At 41.6% G+C, this 22,010-nt stretch overlaps 1 protein-coding gene and 1 pseudogene across 10 annotated transcripts in view; both read left to right on the top strand.

The window, feature by feature from the left end:
* Positions 1-10,488, top strand: part of Pam (peptidylglycine alpha-amidating monooxygenase) — a 296,395-nt gene extending 285,907 nt beyond the window's left edge. For 2 of the 10 annotated variants that reach the window (XM_041631783.1, XM_041631778.1), the window contains 3 exons: positions 5,969-6,169; positions 8,931-8,984; positions 9,642-10,488. In XM_041631783.1, coding sequence (XP_041487717.1) covers positions 5,969-6,169; positions 8,931-8,984; positions 9,642-9,823 — 437 coding nt within the window. In that variant the 3' untranslated portion in view covers positions 9,824-10,488. Of the gene's footprint in view, positions 1-5,965; positions 6,170-8,930; positions 8,985-9,641 lie in introns of all 10 variants that reach the window. The other 8 variants (XM_041631782.1, XM_041631777.1, XM_041631785.1 and 5 more) reach the window with 4 other exon arrangements.
* Positions 10,489-20,757: 10,269 nt separating this feature from the next.
* Positions 20,758-21,576, top strand: LOC121433495 (annotated as a pseudogene).
* Positions 21,577-22,010: the final 434 nt, after the last annotated feature.

Genomic DNA, 22,010 nt, shown 5'->3' with positions numbered 1-22,010 from the left:
TGAGTCAGGAAGCCTCTCTTAGATGAGGCGCTTGCTTGCCTCTAACAAGCAGAGCAGACCCGAGAACACAGCGAGTCTAGTTGCCATCAAACAAATCATAGCACTTTACTCCAAATGCTCTATTCAAAAGCTCTGTCTCCTGCAGGAGCCAGACAGAGATTGCAATGGCGGCACAGCCCCAGGAAGTCGCGCTTTAAAATGACACAGCGTTTTTTTTTCTGCTACTGTTGCCGAATCAGGAAATCTCTCTACAGCACGCCACCAACAAACAGCAAAAATCTGTGTTAAACTCTTGCTCCTTTATTTTTAAGCCTTCTCAGGTTTTTTAAGTGGGTTTAGTTGTCCACACGTCTGGGCGCCAACTGTAGTAATAAGGGCGGCGGGGCTGCTTCCCCAGCACCCCAGCCGCCCGCTCGGCTAGCTTATGCCCCGAAATAACAACACACAAATTGTATTCATTTAATCACTGCTTGGCCCTTTAGCCCTAGCCCTTACTGGCTAATTCTCACATCCCGATCAACCCATCTCTAATAATCTGTGAGAACCGGTCTTACCGGGAAGATTCTAGCCTAGTCCATCCTGGGTCGGAGCTTCATGCCCGGAGCGGGGCATGGCGTCTCTCTCAGGCGTCTGCTCCCTAGAGGAGAGCTGTGGAGACTCTGAGCTCACTTCCTCTTCCTCCCAGTATCCTTTTCTGTTTACTCCTCCCACCTATCCTCTAACCAATAAAATGGGCCAGGGAAGTGCCTTTATTAGCCAATGACCTTCCTCCATCATTGACTGAGGGCTTGTTTGTAAATGGCAGTGTATTGAGTCTAAGGGAAATGGAACAACAGCTGACCTCAGGACAGTTACTGCCCATTTAAAAGCAGGAGAGAAAGAAGGCACACATCCACATGTCCCCATGAGCAGGTGAAGGCGGAAGTCACAAACAATTGGGGCCAGATGAAGTCGTAAGTCACAAACTCGCAGGTAACTGAATCACAGGCATACATGTGAGCTTGTCTACAGGTAAGCAGCTACTATACCCTGTCTATTCAAAAGCTCTGTCTTCTTACTTTTTCCTCTCCGAGAACCAGTTCGAACCTGCAGCTTCTCTGCGCGGTATAAGTTTTTGACTGGTGCTGTGTTGTTAAGGACCCACCATGCTTATGTAACCAAGTGATTCCCTCCTCCGTATTGAACCTGGAGCTCCTCAGACCAAAGTCTAGGAGTCTTTGTTTTCCTGCCTCATGACAGTAGGTTGGAAAGACATGCAGAGCCAGGAACAAAAGGAAGTTCATGCAGGCAGAAGGGAAAGACAGTAGGCTCCACATTGAAAGGGCTGAGAGAACATAATTGAGAAAATAAACTGCAATTGCTTGACATTTGTAGAGATTCTGCCCAGAGGACCATATCGGGTGGTGCTCATATTACTCAAATACACATACAGGTTTTAAATCATTGCTATTTATATAGTATCACTGATGTTATGTTTATCCCCAAATAAGGGTGATTTAAAAGATATTGTTGTTAATAACAGCTATCATATATGGAACACTAAAACTGGGCAATACAAAAAAGTATCAAATATAATCCTACTACCATGTGATATTTATTTTACCTATGAAGAAGTATGGATGGGTATTACGAAGGAGAAAGTAAGTGTTAAAGTCAGGTTTTAAATGCGAGTCTTTTGATGTCAACTCCTGTGTTCTTAGCCGTTGCTGCAGTGTTAAGGACAGATCAATCCTGTCAGCACATCAATCCATTCGCTCTAAGTTCTTCCAAGAATGCAGGCAGTTAGGAATGATTTGCAGTTTGTGTTCCAATCTCTTGAAGTGTAAATTATTTCAAAGTATTTCCGTTTAAATATGCCTTACCAAATCGTTCTTGATGGTAATATGTGGGAAACAGTCCAATTTTCCTGACCTGACCTCACCTTAGCTGCTTGATGAAGGGAAAACAATGAGCCCATTTAGATGGAAAACCTCCCAGTCTTGGGGCAGAACCCAGCAGTCTAAATAGTGAATTTTACATCAGTGTCTACAAGAACGTTTAGTCTAATAGTCGGGAATATCCCACCTCAAACAGAGATACTTTGTTCCTTGAACCCAAATAATTCTTATTCTTCTATAAATTATATTCTTATTACAAAAGAAACACGGATCATTCTGGATACCTAGATCTTATCATTTATCAAAACCATGAAGCTACCCTTTGTAACAGAGGCCAAAGCAAATTGCCACTTGGCAACATAGGAGGTGTTTGCTAATTTTACAACTCTAAATGTGATTTACTTTGGTGATACTTATTTCCACGTGAGTAGACATAAAACTGAGCAGTTATAACAAGGTTTCAGAAGCAAAATTTTAAGGGAGTTTCAGAAATAAGAGAATTGAAATGACAAAAAAAGCTTAGGGAAGAGATTTAAAGTTTCAAATAGAGTTACTAGAAATAGAATAGGTCAAAGCCTAGCTCTCACCCCGTCCCCTGCCCCACGTAAAGAGGACAATGGTGATCAGTCTCCAAAAGTAGAAAGAAGAAAAAAAGAAAGAGGCTCTCAGGTGCAGTGAACCTCTTCGATCTTATTGAGAGGAGGGTTTATAAGGATCTGTTGTGGGGGTAGGAGGAGAAGAGAAAACATGAATGAGAATGACGGTCATTGATGCTGGGTATAGCTTTCATATTTTCCTAAGTCACAAGATAATGTCCTTTCTAAACTCCTCCCTCTTCACTTCTGTCTGTTATGAGCTAGGTAACAATTTCTGTATTGGTGTATTAAGAATGTACCCCCATTCCTGATTATTATCCCAGTTGCTTTTATTAAAGAAGAAGTCTGAGGGAGGACAGAAGGAGTGATCTTGAAAGATAGCTCAGTGGATTAAAGTGTTTGCTTCAGAGGCATGAGGACCAGAGTTAGGATCCCCAAGAGTCCACACAAAAGGAGAGCAAGCGTGGCAGCTCTTGGAATCCCTTTGCTGGGGAAACAGATGCAGAGATCTTGAGGGTGAGCCATCCAGCTAGATTCTCTGGAGTTGCTAAGCTTTGCATCCGGGGAGAGATTCTACCTTAGAAAATAAAATGGAAAGCAATGGATAAAGACACCTAATACTAACTTCAGGTGTGCACACACATGCACCACACAAACACACAGAGAATGCATTAACACATGCAAACACGCATTCACACAAATGCATACATAACAATGTTATAGAGCAAAACATTCAGCTTTACATTCATAGAAAATAGAGGAGACGACAATGAGCTTGCAAGTAGATGAGACAAGACAGCAGTAACTTACTAAAATATGTATCACTTTAGACATTCTTGACTTCCACAATTCTGGTATTTTGGATGCAATTATTAAATATATCAACATTTTAACATTTAGAATAAGATGAAATGTGTTTAAGATTTAAAAAGTGCTATTTTTTTAAAGAGGAAAGATTTTAAATAACGTATTACCATGCAAAATAAATAATAATAAAATAATAGAAAAATGCAAATACTAGGCAATTACCCTGACAGAAAAGCACAGATGACTGTCCTTTAGAGAAATACTGCTTTAAAGGGCAGAAGAAGGGAAAGAAATGCTTCTTATCTTTCAGTTTTTAAAACTATTGCTTTTTCTTTGTATCTAGAGATGCGATGACAGCTTCTGAATTTATAAGACGTTTTTGTTCTAGGCAGACGGTATATGGCACCGTATATGATACAAGAGTGTCATATTCTATTCCCTTTTATCTCCAGAAACTTGGGCATTGGCTCATTTTCGAGTCTTTACACTCCATGCCTGTTCAACGGGGATGCTCCAAAATATGGGAATGCTTGCTTAATAAAGGAATTTCAGATAAAGAGTGGAATGATATACTTTGGATTATTTATTATTTGAGTGGAATTCCTGGACTCTTTTGTGATAAGTGTTCTGTTAGACTTTTCATTCTACCTATGTCGTCCCGTCAGAAGAACAGCAATATTGCTTTTCTTTCTAAGATTGGGACATTTTTTTAAACTGCACGCATTGTAGCAAAGCACCTTTCAAATCTCAAACACATTTCAGTTTACTCCAAATGTTAGAATGTTCAAGTATTTTTAGTAAGTTACATCCAAAATATGAGAACCGTGGAAGCCAAGAATGTCTAAAGTGGTATGTGCCTTAGCTAGTTCATGACCCTGTCGCATCTACTTTGTATGAATGTTAAACTGATTCCCTCAGTCTATTACCGATGCCATCCCTGGTTATCTACATTTAATGTACTTCAGCCCTGGCTCTGCCTCATCAAGGATACCAGGTATCTATTGACAAAACAATTATAGCAAAAACCCTTCTATTTTCTATGATACTGAGTAATTATCTGTATACTGTTTTCAAATAGAGAATCAGGCCTTCCTTCTAAAGGTAACACATTCTTGAATTCCAAAGATACAAATGTGTTTTAGGTTTTTTAATCCCATGATTCCATTTTGTTCCATTTAAATATGGAACAAGTTTAAACGTAGAATAATCATGTATACATTTTCTGTAGTAACAAAGAGGATGATAGAACCGTGGTTAGCTCTATGGACCAATCCCTTTCCTTCCCTGCTCTTAAAATTCTAAGAGCCAGGCAAGCAAATGCGAGAGAAACTGTAGTCTCTGCTTTTGCAAAGTCCAGGGACCAAGATGAAGACTTAGGGGTCTTCAGCGAAAGGGTAACAATAGCACCTGCTCCAGGCTCTGTGTGTCAATTAAAGAGGAGCAACGTGCCCTGCGTAGTGCAGGTGCTCAGTGAGTGTGATGGAGACTGTGGAAGAAGCTAGTGCAGAACACTGAAGTGAAGAGCCTCAGTCCTCCATGTGTTTATATCATAGATTCTATGTGACGTGTCCTAAGCAGTATCAGGAGTATGTCCAGCAAGCTGTTATTAACCAATTTTCCCCCATTGAAACCCTCTATCCTTGCCAGTTTGTCAGGGTCTGAGGTCCGCTGCATCATGCAGTCTATATTGTATTGTAGGGGAGAAGATACACCAAGAAATTAATATTCTGGAAGCCTTCTGAGTCATTCAGCAAACAGGATTGTAACATTTCTCCCAGCTAAATTCTACTCATTGCATGTTAGGGTTTCTATACACAGATACCCACATGCTTCTTAGGGCTCGCTCGAAGTCCAGTCTCGTTTCAAGTCAATAGTTATTAAAGCCCCTGTCATAGCTTCTACAGCTTCATTGAATCTGTTTCTTCACAGTGCTTAATGCCTGATCAGCCTGGTACTTACCCAGCTCCTGTCAGTCTCTCAGAAAGTTGATGTTATTTTATCACCAATAAAATTATATATGTTGCATTTATGCCTGCATATTTTGCTGAGAACTATATAAAAGACCACAAAGGTACAGTTGCTTTTTCTCTTTGTCAGTCTATAACTTTGTAAATGTCTATGACTATATAGAGAGAGTGCTAAAACATCACAGAACATAGAAGTGAGTCATAAAATAAAGGTACAATGAACCAAATATTTATTAAGCACCTTCTTTGTGGCCCACATCTAAATCAAACAGTTTTATGAAGGGTATTGTATCACAGCTTTACAAAGGAGATCCTTCTAGGCCAAAATAAATTAACTAACTTGCCCAAAGTTATTCTGCTAGTATACCTGAGAAGAAGTATGATTGACTCCAGTAGTAAGCACCAGCTCCTCTCCTCTACACAAAGCCGTGTGTGATCCTAACCTTGGAAAAATGCAAAAGGATATATACGCTATGGAGTTACTGGCTAAAGAGGGAATTAAAGGTAGATCAAAGAGCACAGCTGGAAGGTGAAAACTACACAGCAGTCACCATAGCTGCTGATGACTTTATAGATGCTGAGATTGCAACGTGACCCCACATACACTGGTCTCAACAAGTTCTTGGTGAACCATTGTTAATTTAACTGGGTAGGGGTGGGTGAGAGGGCTTGGAATCTTTGAATCAGTTGCATACTGTGAACTCTTCTCTCCCTGAAGAAGCCGAGGCAGTTGTTGAATCCAAAATGGAGAACAAACCCACCTCCTCAGAATTGCAGAAGATGCAAGAGAAAGAGAAACTGAGCAAAGAGCCAGACTCGGGAGTGCCCGTGGTTCTCATTACAACCCTTCTGGTTATTCCTGTGGTTGTCCTGCTGGCCATTCTCATGTTTATTCGATGGAAAAAATCAAGGGCCTTTGGAGGCAAGTAAAAATGAGCCCCGTGGATTCAGACCCTACCTTTGAAAGCATGTCTGGCCTAATTACCATTAGGAACTTTGTCATGACTGTCTGTTTGGTTTGGCTTGACTTAGTTTGCTTTACATGCTCTCTACCTTCTTATGATATTATTGTCTGTGTCTTGAAAGGTGACTATAAATAATATTGAATATAAAATCTATTTGGAACCTCTGACATTTAGGTAGTTTGCTTCAACAATAACTTCACTCATTGCCTTTAAACAGTTGGCTTAAGCCCAAATAATATCACCTTAATAAGCTGTGAAGTTGTAGATCTACTATAAATCATCTTGCAGATCAGGCAGAAGGGCATACCTGCTGATAGGAATGGACCAGAACTCACAATACTTGGGTCAGGTACCTTGAGGTTGTATTCTTTCCCTATTAGGTTGACTCTAGCTTCTAGCTGCATGACATTGGGCAAGTTACTTAATCTCTCTAAACCAGATTCTTCATGAATAAAATGAGACTAAAATATGAGGTTGTGTGAAAGTGAAATAGAGCAATGGACACTACTCATTTGCCAAAGTATCTGGCACCTACTATGTCACCAGTGTCATTAGCAAGTATAAAGAGTAATGTCGGTCATAGAGAACTAAAAGGAGATGCCCATCTCAAGCTTCTACTTTACCCAGAATCCTCCTGTCCTAGCAAACCACTTAGCTTTTGAATAGTCATAAATTTGACCGTTAGATTTCCTAAATGAATGAGGCAGGGTCCAGTACCATTAGTCAGTATATTTAAAAATAAAGATAAAAAATTGTCATCATTTGAGGCCCTTTCAGTAATATTGAAATGAATAATTGATATCATTTTTATATTGCACTTTTAAGTAGCAGCCTCTGGATCCTAAGGCAGAGCACTGTGGGAGGCAGCATTTGATCAGGAAACACAGTCTGGTCTCTGTTTGAGGTCAGGCAGCCAATGGCAGGGATTCAGGTACCCATGACAAAAGCCTTAACACATACATAGACCCTGAAACAAAGAATGGAGGATTCCATTTAATGAGTTATGAAAGTAATGTTTCTTAGGTTTTCATTAACTCTTTATTGACTTCGTATAAATCTTGGGGGAAAAAAATGTAATTGGCTCTTCCCAAAAAGGATTGTTATGAACCTGGAATTGTCATGAATAGAAAGAAAACCGGCTATGTCGTGAGACATACACTTTAAGAGGACAAATGTGTGATATGTGGTATCCATTGGGTGTGCCCAGCACAGACAGCACTTTTTGATACTAGTTGTTCAATAAGATAATTGTTGGGAAGGGTCATATGAGTAGAGGAAACTCACAAAATAGGAGACACACAAAAGATGGTAATGCGGTGAAAACGACAAAGGATGTCAGTGGGAGGTAGGGCCTCGGCATATGGCAGGACTCTTGGCTATTTAACCAGGAGAGGAAGTGACTACTGAGTCAAGAAAGCCTGCTTTCCCATTTGCTGTTAGGGACATGTGACATGGAACTGAAGCCTAAGGCTGTGTGGGAAGGGAGCAACATTGTGCCCCCATGTGTTATTTAAGAAAAGTGTACTTCTATGCAATTCTGTGACATTTAATTGAAAAGGTAGATTAGCCTTGCCAACTATTTTCAAGAATTGTTTTTCATCAACAGGTTTTTATCAAAAAAGAAGGAGGGAGAGAGGGAGGGACGGAGGGAGAGAGAGAGAGAGAAAAAGAGAGAGAGAGAGAAACAGAGAGAGAGGAACCCTCCTAAAGTTTGGTTTGCATTGATTGCACACACCCTGGTTGTGCACTTCACTGAGAGTCGGCCCGGACACCCAGCTAGGCACGGGGCACACAGACTGGCCGAGGAAGGCACCATGTCTTTGTGGATCTGAGTCTATTCTTGGTTTTCTTGCAGTGCTTTCTCCATTTTGTTTTCTATCTGTCAGCTGCCATCTGCCTTTTAGCTCTTGTCGTGAGGCTGCTGGATACCCTGATGCTTCTCTGAGGATAGCCCGTGAAAGAATGATGAGAGAAAGAGAGAACACACAGGAAGAGACATAGCAGGGGACAACAGGATTCCCTTGGGAGCTCTACCTCTCCATAAAAAAAGAGAAATTGACTTCTCTTACAGATGGGAGCCTCAGGGGAAAGGGCTGAGGTCTCCTTAAGTGCATGGGAATTATTTGGGGTTTCATGTTATCTGCCTTCACATCGGCCTCCTTTGAAGGAGGTTATGTAGATCCAGAGCAGGATTGTATGCTTCTATTAACAGAGAAAGAAATAGCCCTGAAGTTTTTTAGCAAAAACTTACATTTTTTTACAGTATTTTGCTAAGTTAATTCTATTCCATTACAAAGTAAGAAAAAAAAAATGAGCATTGGTCAGTGTGGTTTTACCCTTCATGTAACACTCCCTCTTATACATCACAGATATGGGGAGATGGATACTGACCTCTCATTTCTCAGAGTGGGAAGGACCTGAGGCTCGAGAATTAGTTTGTCACAATTACAGCCTATAAGAGGCAAGAAGCAAGGCAAGATACTACCCCTTATATACATCTCAATTTCAACCATTTCAGCCCCCTTTATGTTTCTCAATGATATATAGCCTTTTCTAAAATCGCATTTAAATAAAACTTTTTAGTCACTTGTGAGTTCCTGATTTCATGTTGACAGTTGAGCCCTTGGATAGAGGAGGGTGATTGGGACACATTTAAAATGTGCCATCTTTTTGTTTTGTTTTTTGTTTTGTTTTGTTTTTCCGTTCTGTTTAAAGCAGATTCTGAACACAAACCCGAGCCAAGTTCTGGAAGAGTACTCGGAAGATTCAGAGGTATGCCTGTGACCTTCAGAATCTCATGTTTGGTTCAGAGTCAACAAGCTTGTGCCTTGTGAAGAACAAGGCCCTGTTTTGTATTTTGATCCTGAAAATTCAGCACCTAATGGGCAGTGTAGCCATGCCCCAGCATAAATGCTGAGTAAAGACCTTGAAGCAAGGGCCTGGCAACACAGTTCAGGCCTTGTTTCTTTTTTTCCTATCTGCCTTTCCGTATTATCTCGTTCCTTTTCCCTGCCTTCCTCTGTTTGCCTTTGTCTTTGGTAAACTTGCTGTCACCGATATTGGAGTGTCCGTGCTTGTCTTAGGGAAGAAGACCTTTTCGTAAAGTCATTGAAATGAACAGCAGCTTAGGAGTTGCCAGTCCAGGAGGGCTGCAGAGAAACAGTAGGAATAATGAATCTGAACTATGCCTGCAGAAACATATTCTGGTGGAGCTTAGAATCTCATTGTTTACTTTGGTAGAGTTTGTTGAGTAGTGTTCGTCTGGTTAAGACAAATCTCTTTGAATATCACTCTTTAAAAAAAAAAAAAACAGCCCTTTCCCATTCCCAACTTCTGTCCTTGTTTAAAATGTTTGAAAGTTTCCAAGGGAACAGGCTTGTTTGTGCAAATTTTAACTGTACAATGTCATTCGGTATTTTTCTTTTCCAGGAAAAGGAAGCGGAGGCTTAAACCTAGGAAATTTCTTCGCAAGCCGGCGTAAAGGCTACAGCAGAAAAGGGTTTGACCGCCTTAGCACAGAGGGCAGCGACCAAGAGAAAGACGAAGATGATGGGAGTGAATCAGAAGAGGAGTACTCGGCCCCGCTGCCCGCACCTGCGCCTTCCTCCTGAACGCCAGGCGCTCCTCTCGGCGGAGTGAGGTTTAACAAGGATGCCCAGATACCTTTCCCTTTAGTGTGTGTAAAGTTCTGTGCATTGATTGTAAGCTGTACTAGTCTGTGTGGGACTGTACACCACCTTATTTACTTCATTCGGTTATGTTGGCTTCTGTGTCTAGGTGAGGGGTTGCCTAACAATTCACTACAGTGCCATTGTCTTTATATGAACTTAGAGTAGAGAAACCGCCCTCTTCTTCCATCGCCGCTCTCCTACCCCAGGATGGAAGTTTTGCTCCTTTACACTGGGGGACTTTTTTGTGGATGTAAATAGCCCCATTCTTTGCTTGAACACACGGTGTTTCCCCGAACCGCGCCCCGTTGCCAGTGTCTTTCTTTGGTGCCTTTCCTGTTCAGCATTCTCAGCCCGTGGCAGTCAAGAGAACCTTTGCGCTGCACAACGAAAAGCTGCTAGATCTCCTTCTATTTTTTTAAAATCACTAACATTATATTGCGATGAGAGAAATTTTAAAAAGTCTCTATTTAAATTCTTTTTTAAAATTTCTCTTCAGTTGGTGTGTTTCCGGGATGTCTTATTTTTAGATGGTTACACTGTTAGAACACTATTTTTCGGAAGCTGAATGTAATTTGTGTAATAAAGTGTTTTCAGAGCATTAGCAATCCGAGTGTATTTTGTGAATTTTTTTTGCATACTTGAAACACTTTATGCACATCTTTTAATAATTACACAAACCAGAGATTAGAACTGGTTCATTCTTTTCGATCAAAATAAATGATTTGCATAAAATGTAGACGATAATTTTAAGTGGCCAAGCGATATTAAAAAGTATGGTTATTCAAACATGGAAAAAAAAACAGGTTCTCTTTGAAAAATCATAACGCGTTTTATATCTAGTATATTAAATAGTAAAAATGGCTGATTGGAGGGAGCCTATGTCTCAGAGGGCAAACACAAATGGATCCATCAGCATAGTTGACTATTGTTCTATTTCTTTAAAGAATTACTTGACCCCAAGGTCAAAGGTCCTTATAATACAGGGGAAGTCTTCACACTGACTTCCGATTACTTTTTGAGAATATTTTTTAATGCTACATCAGTGTAACTTAGAACCTGATAGCTTTCCAATCTAAATGATTTGACGCGAGAAACCTTCCATCAAAATGCCCAATTGTGTTTCAGACATCTTAGGAGTTGAACCACTAAGGTACTTGCTCAAAAATGTTATTGTTTAAAATCTTATTGAATTGTTTTTTCCCTTTGTGATTCGATCTAATTGGAAATGTTCCACCCTTCTGTATGTTAAACTCACCCTCAAGTAAAAGCATCCTGTTTTTGGTTCCAGTGGTTTCTCAAATGAAAAAACAATCCATTCTCTCTCTCTGACTATCCTTTTATGTTCTTCTTCTCACCACATTGTTCTTGAGGCACCTAGAAGAACAGTGTTTGGGTGTTTGTGAGCATGTTCAACTCTGCCTTAGGACTTTTTATTGCAAGGCAGAATTAATCCAGTACGCAAGATGCATGTGACATAGACTGGCTTGGATGCAATCCAAGCTTTCTTACAGGGAAGTTAGTCGGTTTACACCAGAGCTATCTTTTCTGGCTCAAAATTGGATAATCACCTCCACCTGCTATAATTTTTAAATATATACACCTGATCATATCTGAGCAGTTTGGTGAGGGATCGATACAAAGAGATCAAAGTGATAAAATACAGGGAGACAAGGAAAAGGAAGTAGCTTATTAAAATGAAATAATTGATACAAGCCTGTGAAACCTGCTCGTGAGCAAGAAATTTGACTCCAGATTTTCTAGTAGCTCATTAAGTAATACTTGATTACTTACATAATTCATGAGTTCATTAAACATTTAGTATTCTTAATATTAAGATCAAAACAATTGACTCCCAAGTGTCTTCAGAGACATAGTGCCCTAGTGCCACGTAGGGTAATTTGAATTCTTCAGCAGCAGAGGCAGAGTAGACAAATACATTTTGCAGATCTGTTTGTGTGTGTGTGTGTGTCTTTTTTTTTTCTTTTTACATTTATCAAGACAGGGTTTCTCTGTTTAATAGTCCAAGCTATCCTGGAACTAGCTCTTGTAGACCAGGCTAGCTTTGAACTCACAGAGATCCACCTACCTGCCTCCCAAGTGCTTGGATTAAAGGCACGCACCACCACCTCCCAGCTCATGTGTATCTCTTAACATGAACAAGTAGCATCAGAAGAAGGAAATTACAGAAATCATTTTCCCCAGACTTTGTAACCCTGCACTACTTCACCACAAGCCATCTACTTCTGTGGCTTAAACAACGGTGGGAAAGAGAAACAAATGACCTACGTTGACCTCAAGCAATCTCTCCACTGACTGTTGACTGACTGTTGTTTTTAGCTGAACTTTATTTACTGAGTCAATTAGAGATTGCTTTGCCTGAGACACACCCTAAAGGAAAGGATCCCAGCCCTCTGTTGACAGAAGAATTTAAGAGCTTTGTTACTCTTTCAGTCACCCTCCTGTACTGTAGTTGGCCTTTAATGGATTTCAGCAGAGAGTGATGGTCTTAGGTTTTCTGTAGAAGAGTCTAAAGTAAAGTCAGGGTTGAAAGTCACTGCCTTGGAGTATGGCCATTTCTGTCCACCAGTTACACACAGGTAATTCTATTTTCCCTCAGTTGTAATTTACAGATGATTTAAAAGAAAAGAAATTTTGAAGTAATTTTTCAAACTTTTTCTTCAACAATTTCACACACTCTGGGTGCCTTAATTTTTCAATGTGTTATGCTGGCTATTAAAATGGTATGATTGACTAATTAAGAAGCATAGGTAAACAGCTGTGTTTTTGTTTATAGTGTAATCAAGTTGGTCAGAGAGTATTTCTTAGGTTAAATTAATGGCTTTGCCATTCACTGAGTTGGGCCTAAATTATTATATGCATAAATGCCTTTTGTTCTTAGCTTCCTTTATTAAATCAGTATCTTCTTACCCATGCATCCCTAAACCTTTAACCTAAATTTTCTATACATCAAATATCTAAGACAGTAACAATGAAAGTCATGCACTTTGCATTAGCACTTATTCGACAGGCAGCTAAACTATAAGTCATTGTTGATGTATCCTATAGCAAACAAGACTTAAACATTGGGTGGCTGAAAGCAGGAACACGCATTACAAGAGAATAGCCCTGGACACAGTCCCACGGCTTTTGTTTCACTGTTTGGATTGTGAGCCAAAGAGTTGCATTACTAAGACACACCTTTGGTCATTTGGCCTCCTGTTCCATGGCCCACCTCCAAAAAATACATTGTGCAGAGAATAACTGAGCTTAACATACTGTCAGACCAAATCATATTTCCAAATAAATGGGGCAATAAAGTGATACTTTTTACTCAGAAGCCACCCACTTCCAGTACCTCATACTCAGGTCACAAACACACACACAAAAAGTCTCATCTGCAAGCGTTTTCTTCAATTCCAGAACTTTCCAGTAACTTCTGTTTAGCCTTGAACACTGAGTATCCTTCCACCAGGGAAAGTAGCTTCGGTGTGTGCAAGAGCTCCAGAGATCTCAGATCCCTCTTTTAGAAGACTGTCCAACTAGGAAGTGGAAAAAGAATACCAAGTTACAAAGGAGTGATGGGAAAAATGGGATATGAGCAATCAAGTGGGAGTACAGGGTAGATAATGGAATATGGGCAGGGTTAACTAACACTTAAGGCCTTTTGAAAACAAACAAACAAAAACTATGGAAATTAACACCGTAGAAGCCTCCTAAAATATATGCATATAAAAGGAGTTTAAACAGAGTTACCCCATAATCAGGAACAATACCCCAAATAGATACCATACACTTTCAAATAAAATCCCAAGTACTAGGAATGGGTGGCTTCCTTTGGAGTTGTTTGCCAATCGAGTCTTATAGAGGTCCACTCCACCAAAGATGACAGGCTACTGTCAAAAATAATGTCAATTGGTTAGCCTCCAGAATTTGTGGTAAGAACCTATTGCTAAAGACAATACATACTTGTCGTAGAACATTTTAAAAAAATCAAGTTGGTGCTCAACAGAAAGCTTCATCTGGAAAGACTAGTGTTCATAGGGCTAAAGGGGCTACGTTTGTCAATGGAGGAGCATCAGCCTCACCCAGTGTGAAGTTTGAGAAGTTCATTTACAACCTGCCTGAGCTAGGTGCAATAGTGGCATGAACGTTATAGTAATACCCAACCATATTGGGGGGAAGGAGATCAACCATAACAGAAGCAAATTGTCTTCTATCAGAACAATGAAAGGCAGGTGTCCCTCCATGGAGATGGGAGCAGAGACTTTGCAGAGGCACAAAGGGCTTGAGGGTGGTAAATCCCATATGCAGCTCTGTTCCCCTAGAGTCTCAAGAGTTGTAAATCTCAATGAAGGTTGACATGTTGACTAGCAGGAGCTTCCTAGTTCTAACTGCTTGCAGATGTTATCACTTTGACAATTGTCCCCCTCCTGAGTTTCCTAGCTCCCTGAGGCTTTTGAAAGTCTTTAACCCCCTTACTCCAGACACTGAGGACAGTTAAAATGACCCACATGCTTCCCTGAACCACCTGCTCCCTTAACCCACCTGCTTCTCTGCTGCTGTAGCTTCCCAGTGAATGTCTGCTGGAGTTGAAGGCTGAGACAAAGGGATGGAGTGTTGAGGAAGGCTATGGGAGAGCTGCTGGTCCTCTGGAGATGGGAGCAGAGAGGAAGACGAGGGCATAGCAGGTGCTCTGCAGAGGTGAGGATCAAAGTGGGGAATTGCTTTTGGAAAAGAGGAGGGAGAGTGAAGATTTGAAGATTACCTACGTCCCTGGCCTGGGATTATGTTTTTATAATCCTTATTGTGGAAGGGAAGCTTACATATTGTTAGACTGGGCAGAAACAAAAGCAGATACACGTAGAACAAAGAAGTACTGAGTTAGAAAAGAACATTTCATCTCAAAGGAAAATGGGTCTAGAGATATAAGGCATGAATAATAGATGCTTAGACCCAGCAGAGCCTGTGCAGCTGCTCCTCACAGGCCAAAGTTTAGTGATTTATCCCGAGTCCCTATTGGAATCTATGTTAAATTTCAAAGTGTTAGCTATCTTGATTTGTAAGCCAGTGTTTGAGACTTATGGCTGGGAAAACTCTTGGGTCCTCTTTAGAGGCCAGTAAATGTATCATGTTAAATTCAAATTTAAAAACATTAAAATTACCAAAAAAATTATCCCACTTTCATAGGAGGAGGAACCTTAGAGGTCAGATTTTACCTCCTTAGTCTAATATAAAAATGTCTAAAGTGGATTTCTGAGTGCTCAACAGAACTGGAAGATTTCCTGATGTCATTTTGATTGAGCTCAGCTGCACTCAAGCCCCTGCTCCTTCAAGGCACAAGTCCCTGTGGGATTCACGATTCCACATGTTAAATGTGGATCTGTGGATCATTACACCCTTTTCCTTAAAATGACACTTTAGGTAGGTTAATATGGATGTAGAAGGAGATGGTACCTGTGGCCTTGGCAGGTAGGCCAAAATTAGCAAAATAAACAGAGGAGAGACTTGCCTGGTCTCAGTTCAAGGAAGCAAAGTCCATATGTAGCTGTTAGAGTAACTGGAATCACAGTGTGAGGTCTCACACAAATAGAGGCTGAGAGAGAAGAAACTTAAGCATCACTTAATTTTAGTTCAGAATAGTACTGGGCCTGTGTCTCTGTTTCAAGATTGCAGAAGAGACTTCAGAAGAGACAAGAGAAGGCTGGGAGGTACAGGAATCTGTATAACATAACAAATATAATATAAGAATATAAAATGTAATAAACAAAACAGGTTTGTTTATCTCCAGGTAGAGAATAACTTCCTAAATCTCCCTAAGTGGTGTTACCAGCCCAGTTCCCAGATGAGAACAGGGTACCAGCAGTTCAACTTCATTCTTTCTCCTCTCTGTCACACAGTTGGGGGCTAGTTTTTACATTCTGCATCCCTTTACAGTATTTGTTTTTCATTATAAGGATGAAACTCATATAATAATATCCTATGGCAGAAGTACCTTACCTGCTCACCATCTTTAAGAGTTCAATCCTTTACTCTTTAACTGTTTCCTTTTCCCTCTACACAGGACAGGAATTTGGAGGACATTTGGGGATGAACATGCTTGAGTCTGAAGTGAGAGAGCCAAATCCCATCTCCAGAGCAAGTTACTCAGTGAGCATAAACAGTACAGGAAAGTCTGCCTACTTAACCTATGCATAGTGGCTGCTATGCTCCTGCCTCCACTGCTCCTACTTCAGCAACTCCCATTTGACACTTTGACAGATAAGATCTTATCGGAGCACACTTGGAATAATTTAAAACCAGCATCAAAAACTGTATTTTTGTCGTTGTTGCTATTGCTGTTGTTCTGGCCAGGATTTAGGACATTCATCCCTCAGGAGAGAAGAGATCCCACATTTTTTTTTCCATTTTTTTATTGAGAAAAGGAGAAAAAAAAAAACAAGTTTCCACCACCTCCCAGCCTCCCATTTCCCTCCCCCTCCTCCCACCCTTCTCCCCCTCCTCCCACCCTTCTCCCCCTCCCCCCATTCCTCTCCCTCTCCCTCTCCAGTCCAAAGAGCAGTCAGGGTTCCCTGCCCTGTGGTAAGTCCTAGGTCCTCCCCTCTCCGTCCATTTCTAGGAAGGTGAACATCCAAACTGGCTAGGCTCCCACAAAGCCAGCACATTACGTAGGTTCAAAACCCCGTGCCATTGTCCTTGGCGTCTCCTCAGCCCTCATTGTTCGCCATGCTAAGAGAGTCCAGTTTTATCCCATGCTTTTTCAGTCACAGTCCAGCTGGCCTTGGTGAGCTCCCAATAGATCAGCTCCACTGTCTCAGTGGGTGGGTGCACCCCTCGTGGTCCCGACTTCTTTGCTCATGTTCTCCCTCCTTCTGCTCCTCATTGGGACCTTGGGAGCTCAGTCCAGTGCTCCAGTGTGGGTCTCTGTCTTTATCTCCATCCATCACCAGATGAAGGTTCTATGATGATATGCAAGATATTCGTCAGTATTGCTCAAGGATAGGGTCATTTCAGGTTCCCTATCCTCAGCTGCCCAAGGAACTAACTGGGGACCTTGGCTTGGGCATCTGGGAGCCACTCTAGGTTCAAGTCTCTTGCCAACTCTAAGGTGGCTCCCTTAACTAACTAGACTTTAAAATGCTAATTATCCCAATTAAAAAATGGGGCACTGAACTGAACAGAGAATTCTCAGCAGAGGAAGTTCAAATGGCCAAGAGACACTTAAGGTCATGCTCAACCTCCTTAGCGATCAGAGAAATGCAAATCAAAACAACTTTGAGATATCATCTTACACCTGTCAGAATGGCTAAAATAAAAAACTCCAATGATAGCCTTTGCTGGAGAGGCTGTGGAGGAAGGGGTACCCTCATCCATTGCTGGTGGGAGTGCAATCTTGTGCAACCACTTTGGAAATCGGTGTTTCGGTTTCTCAGGAAATTCGGGATCAACCTACCCCTGGACCCAGCAATACCACTCCTGGGAATATACCCAAGAGATGCCCGATCATATGACAAGAGCATTTGTTCAACTATGTTCATAGCAGTATTATTTGTAATAGCCAGAACCTGGAAACAACCTAGATGCCCTTCAATGGAAGAATGGATGAAGAAAGTGTGGAATATCTACACATTAGAGTACTATGCTGCGGTAAAAAACAATGACTTCGCGAATTTTGCATGCAAATGGATGGAGATAGAAAACACTATCCTGAGTGAGGTAACCCAGACCCAAAAAGATGAATATGGGATGTACTCACTCATAATTGGTTTCTAGCCATAAATAAGGGTCACGGAGTCTACAATTGGTGATCCCAAAGAAGCTAAGTAAGAAGGTGAACCAAAGGAAAAACATATAGTTGTCCTCTTGGCTATGGGAAGTAGACAAAATTGCCGGGGAGAAAATTGAGATCTTGGGGGTGGGGTGGGATGGGGGTAAGGGGAGATGGGGAGAGAAAAGGGAGAAGGGGAGAATGGGGGGAACTTGGGGAAAAAGGAGGATTGGGATCAAGGAAGGTTGGATAGGGGAGCACGGAGATCCCAGATTTCAAGTGGACCTTTTGTGTCAAAGAAAAAAAAAAGATCTAAGTGTTCACAGTCTGTCCTGCAACACAGAGAAGCAGAATGGGGGAAAGAGTTTGATAGGGAAGGGCTCATCTGCCAGATCATCATGAAGGGGAGAGTCTAGGGAATTGGGTTTTGAGATTTGATACACAGAAATGAAGAAATAAATGGAAGGATGGGAGTGGAGAGGAACAGGAACCTTATCGTGGAGAATTTCAGACTGCTTGCCATTTCATATTATGAAGTTGTCTGAGTCAGTGACTTATTGGGTCCAGACCTCAGTCCACAGGCAAGCCAAAGGTGTATAGGAATGGAAATCTTAGGCTCCACTTTGGAAAAGGCAAGGATTGTTGGAGTCCACAAGACTGTACAGTAAATGTACAGCTGACAGATTCGTAAGTGTAGACACTTACAAAGTGTACAATTAATGGGGCACCCCAGTTTGCAGTGCTGAGGGAACACTTATCTTTTTTTTTTTTTTAAATTTATTTATTTATTAAGGATTTCTGCCTCGTCCCCACAACCGCTTCCCATTTCCCTCCCCCTCCCCCGATCAATTCCCCCTCCCTCATCTGCTCGAAGAGCAATCAGGGTTCCCTGACCTGTGGGAAGCCCAAGGACTGCCCACCTCTATCCAGGTCTCGTAAGGTGAGCATCCAAACTGCCTAGGCTCCCACAAAGCCAATACGTGCAGTAGGATCAAAAACCCACTGCAATTGTTCTTGAATTCTCAGTATTCCTCATTGTCCGCTATGTTCAGCTAGTCCGGATTTATCCCATGTTTTTTTCAGACCTAGGCCAGCTGGCCTTGGTGAGATCCCAATAGAACATCCCCATTGTCTTAGTGTGTGGGTGCACCCCTCGTGGTTCTGAGTTCCTTGCTCGTGCTCCGTCTCCTTCTGCTCCTGATTTGGACCTTGAGATTATACTACTATACCCAGCCAAGCTATCATTCATTATCAATGGAGAAATCTCAAGGGAACACTTATCTTTTGGGAAAGTCACAGTCATATCTTTGGAAACCTTGTGAAGCCATGATTCTTCCCTTTGAAATGAAATTCATTCCCAAAACTTGCTCCATTCTCCCACACCATGTACTACTTTATCAGATTTGACCTGCCCTTTTTGTGATTTTGACATGCATATTATCATTGTCCTTGCCTATAGAATTTTCTAACTATGTCTGTAAAAACCAGAAACCTCGTGGAGATCATGAGAAAAGGCATTTTGTGAGACTGGGAACTGAGTTTATCCAGGTTGTGAACAAAACCTCAGAACAAAACTTGCACCACTCACAAAAGCAGAGGCTATAATAAAACAGATTTTCAGGTAGGAACAGGCAAATGTTTTTAGATGGTAAAATGAACTTGGAGGGTTCTTTGGAGGAGCCAGTGTGAGGAAGAGAGAGAGAAAGAACAGGGGAGGGGAGAGAGGGAGAGAGAGAAAGAAAGAAAGAAAAGAAGAAGAGGAAGAAGAAGGAGAGTGTGTGTTTACCCAAGGGAAGGGATAGAGCCAAAACCCTTTCTGGTTTTTGAAACCAAATGTTAGATCTGGATTGGTAGAAGTGATATAAAAATAAAAGAAAGCAGTCATTAGAGCAATGAAAATAGAACAATGCAGGGCCTCAGGCTCTGCATGGGAGTGAAGACCGTGTGAAGAGGTGCAGGGGTCTTGAGGATTTGAGAGGACAGAAGGCAACCTTTAGGGTGGCAAATTTCACCTCCAGTTCTGCCCCACCCCACTCCCAGGCAAAGTCTGAGTTGTAATCCCAATGGAGGCTGATGTGTTGACTTTCTCATCAGGAGCTTCCTAGCTCCTAACTGCCTGCAGATGTTCCCAGCTTGTCAACTTTCCTGACAAGAGATTCTTAGTTCCCTTTAGGTCATTAATCCATTACAAACTCATTAGCCCATTATCTGACACTGTCAGTGAAGCCAATAGCCTAAAGCTGGTCAGGTCATGGCACCTAGGGTAAAACCTTATAATATCATTCTGCCAAATGGAAATAGCAATAAAATAAATCCTAGTGACATAATTGCTATCAAAGACCATCACTGCATGACTTAGCCATCATCAGAGAAGTTGCTTTTAGCAGTAAATGGCACTTGATACAAATACTTAATATTATACTTAATAATATAACCTACATCTAACTCTTCAACATGTAGACAATAAGAGACTTGGCAATGCTCATTCCTAAATGGTTTATCTGTATCACTCAAGGCTCAGGGGTCTATGCAGAAGAAGAGAAGAAAGACTGAAAGAGCCAGGGGGTGGTGGATACCTTCAAGGAGACTGTGTTTTTCAGACTAAATGGGCAGACACTGTGACAGCATGCACAAGATCTGTTTAAGCTCAAGCCAAATAAAACCCAAGCATGAAGGTAAGTAGGCATGAAGTCACATCTGTAGCCAGAAGCTGTTGCCACATTATTACTGCTGGGAAGTCAGATTCCTTCAATGGAGTACACTGGGTATATAGACCACACTCCAGGACAGACCCCAGGACTAGTCAGGGGTAGTAAGCCAACACAAGCTGGATTCCACAGGTTTTGGACTAACCCTCCTCCATGGGAGTGGGGGGTGCAGCAGCATAAAGTCGAGTTGGTAAAGAAATAAAAAAGATCTAGGAGGAGTTGTGGGAAATAAATAAATATGATCTAAATATACTGTGTGAAATTCTCGAGAAATAGAGAAACATATCATTTAAAAATCTGAATGTTCAGCTCAAACATCGTCTTTAAGCTCAGACCACACCCCTGTGTGCCCAATGATGGCCCATTGTGCATTGTCAGTTCCAAAAGGTTCCAAGGCCAAGATGGCAAGCCTCAAGGACCAGCTTACTGGGAATCTTCTTAAGAAAGAACATCTCCTCCCAGCTCCCAGAACAAGATTATGGTTTTTAGGGTTGGTGTTGTTGGCATGGCTTGTGTCATCAGTATCCTAATGAAGGACTTGGCAGATGATCTTGCCCATGTTGATGTCATGGAGAACATACTCAAGGGAGAGACGATGGATCTCCAGCATGGCAGCCTTTTCCTTAGAACACCATAAATTGTCTCTGGCAAAGACTGTAGAGTGACTGCAAACTCCAGTCTGGATTGTAACAACAGGGGGCCCATCAGCAAGAGAGAGTCAACTCGGTTTGGTCCAGTGAACATGAATGTCTTTAAGTTCATCATTCCCAACAGTGTGATGTACATTCCAAACTGCAAACTGCTGATTTTTTCAAACCCCGTAAATATCTTGACCTACATAGCTAATAAGTGGCTTTCCCAAAAACCGAGTTATCGGAAATGGTTGCAATCTGGATTCGGCTCAGTTCTGTTACCTGCTGGGAGAAAGGCTGGGAGTTCATTCACTGGGCTGTCATGGTTGGGTCCTAGAGGAACATGGAGACTCCAGTGTGCCGATGTGGACTGGCTTCAATGTTGCTGTCATCTCCCTGAAGAATTTGAAGCCAGAACTGGGCACAGATGCAGACAAGGAATAGTGGGAAGAGGTTCACAAGCAGGTGGTTGACAGGACCTATGACATGGTCGAACGGAAAGGCTATATGTCCTGGGCCATTAGCATCTCTGAATCTTAGGAGGGTGCATCCCATTTCCACCAAGGACTCTATGGAATGAAGGAATAAAGGATGATGTCTTCCTCAGTGTCACTTCTGCCCCAAGACAAAATCTTAGATGTTGTGACTGACTGACTCATGTAGAGAGGGCCTACTTGAAGAAAAGTGCTGATACATTCTGGGGGATCCAGAAAAGGCTGCACTTCTAAAGTCTTCAGATGTCTTAGCTGTGCAGATGTGTAGGCTGCAACAGGATTTCTATGAGACCACACGCTCTCCCCTTCTCATCTATGCTGCGGTTAGTGAAGTCATATTAAGGCGAGTTGGAGAAAACCTCAGTTCCCACAGCTCTATGCTGATGCTAAGTGGTACTTGTGTAGTGGTAACCTGATTAGTTGACAGTTGCACTGTCTCCAAGACACACTGCCAGTTGTGTGCAGGCTTCACTTATCCTTTGAGCCTGTTGTGTTTCTGTGCTGCACAGCTTCACCAAATGTGCCTAA

The sequence above is a fragment of the Microtus oregoni genome, unplaced genomic scaffold, assembly GCF_018167655.1.
Source record: "Microtus oregoni isolate MIOR12 unplaced genomic scaffold, Mior012 000038F_ref0000394, whole genome shotgun sequence".
Lineage (NCBI taxonomy): Eukaryota > Metazoa > Chordata > Mammalia > Rodentia > Cricetidae > Microtus > Microtus oregoni.
This window is presented reverse-complemented; position numbering and strand designations above follow the sequence as displayed.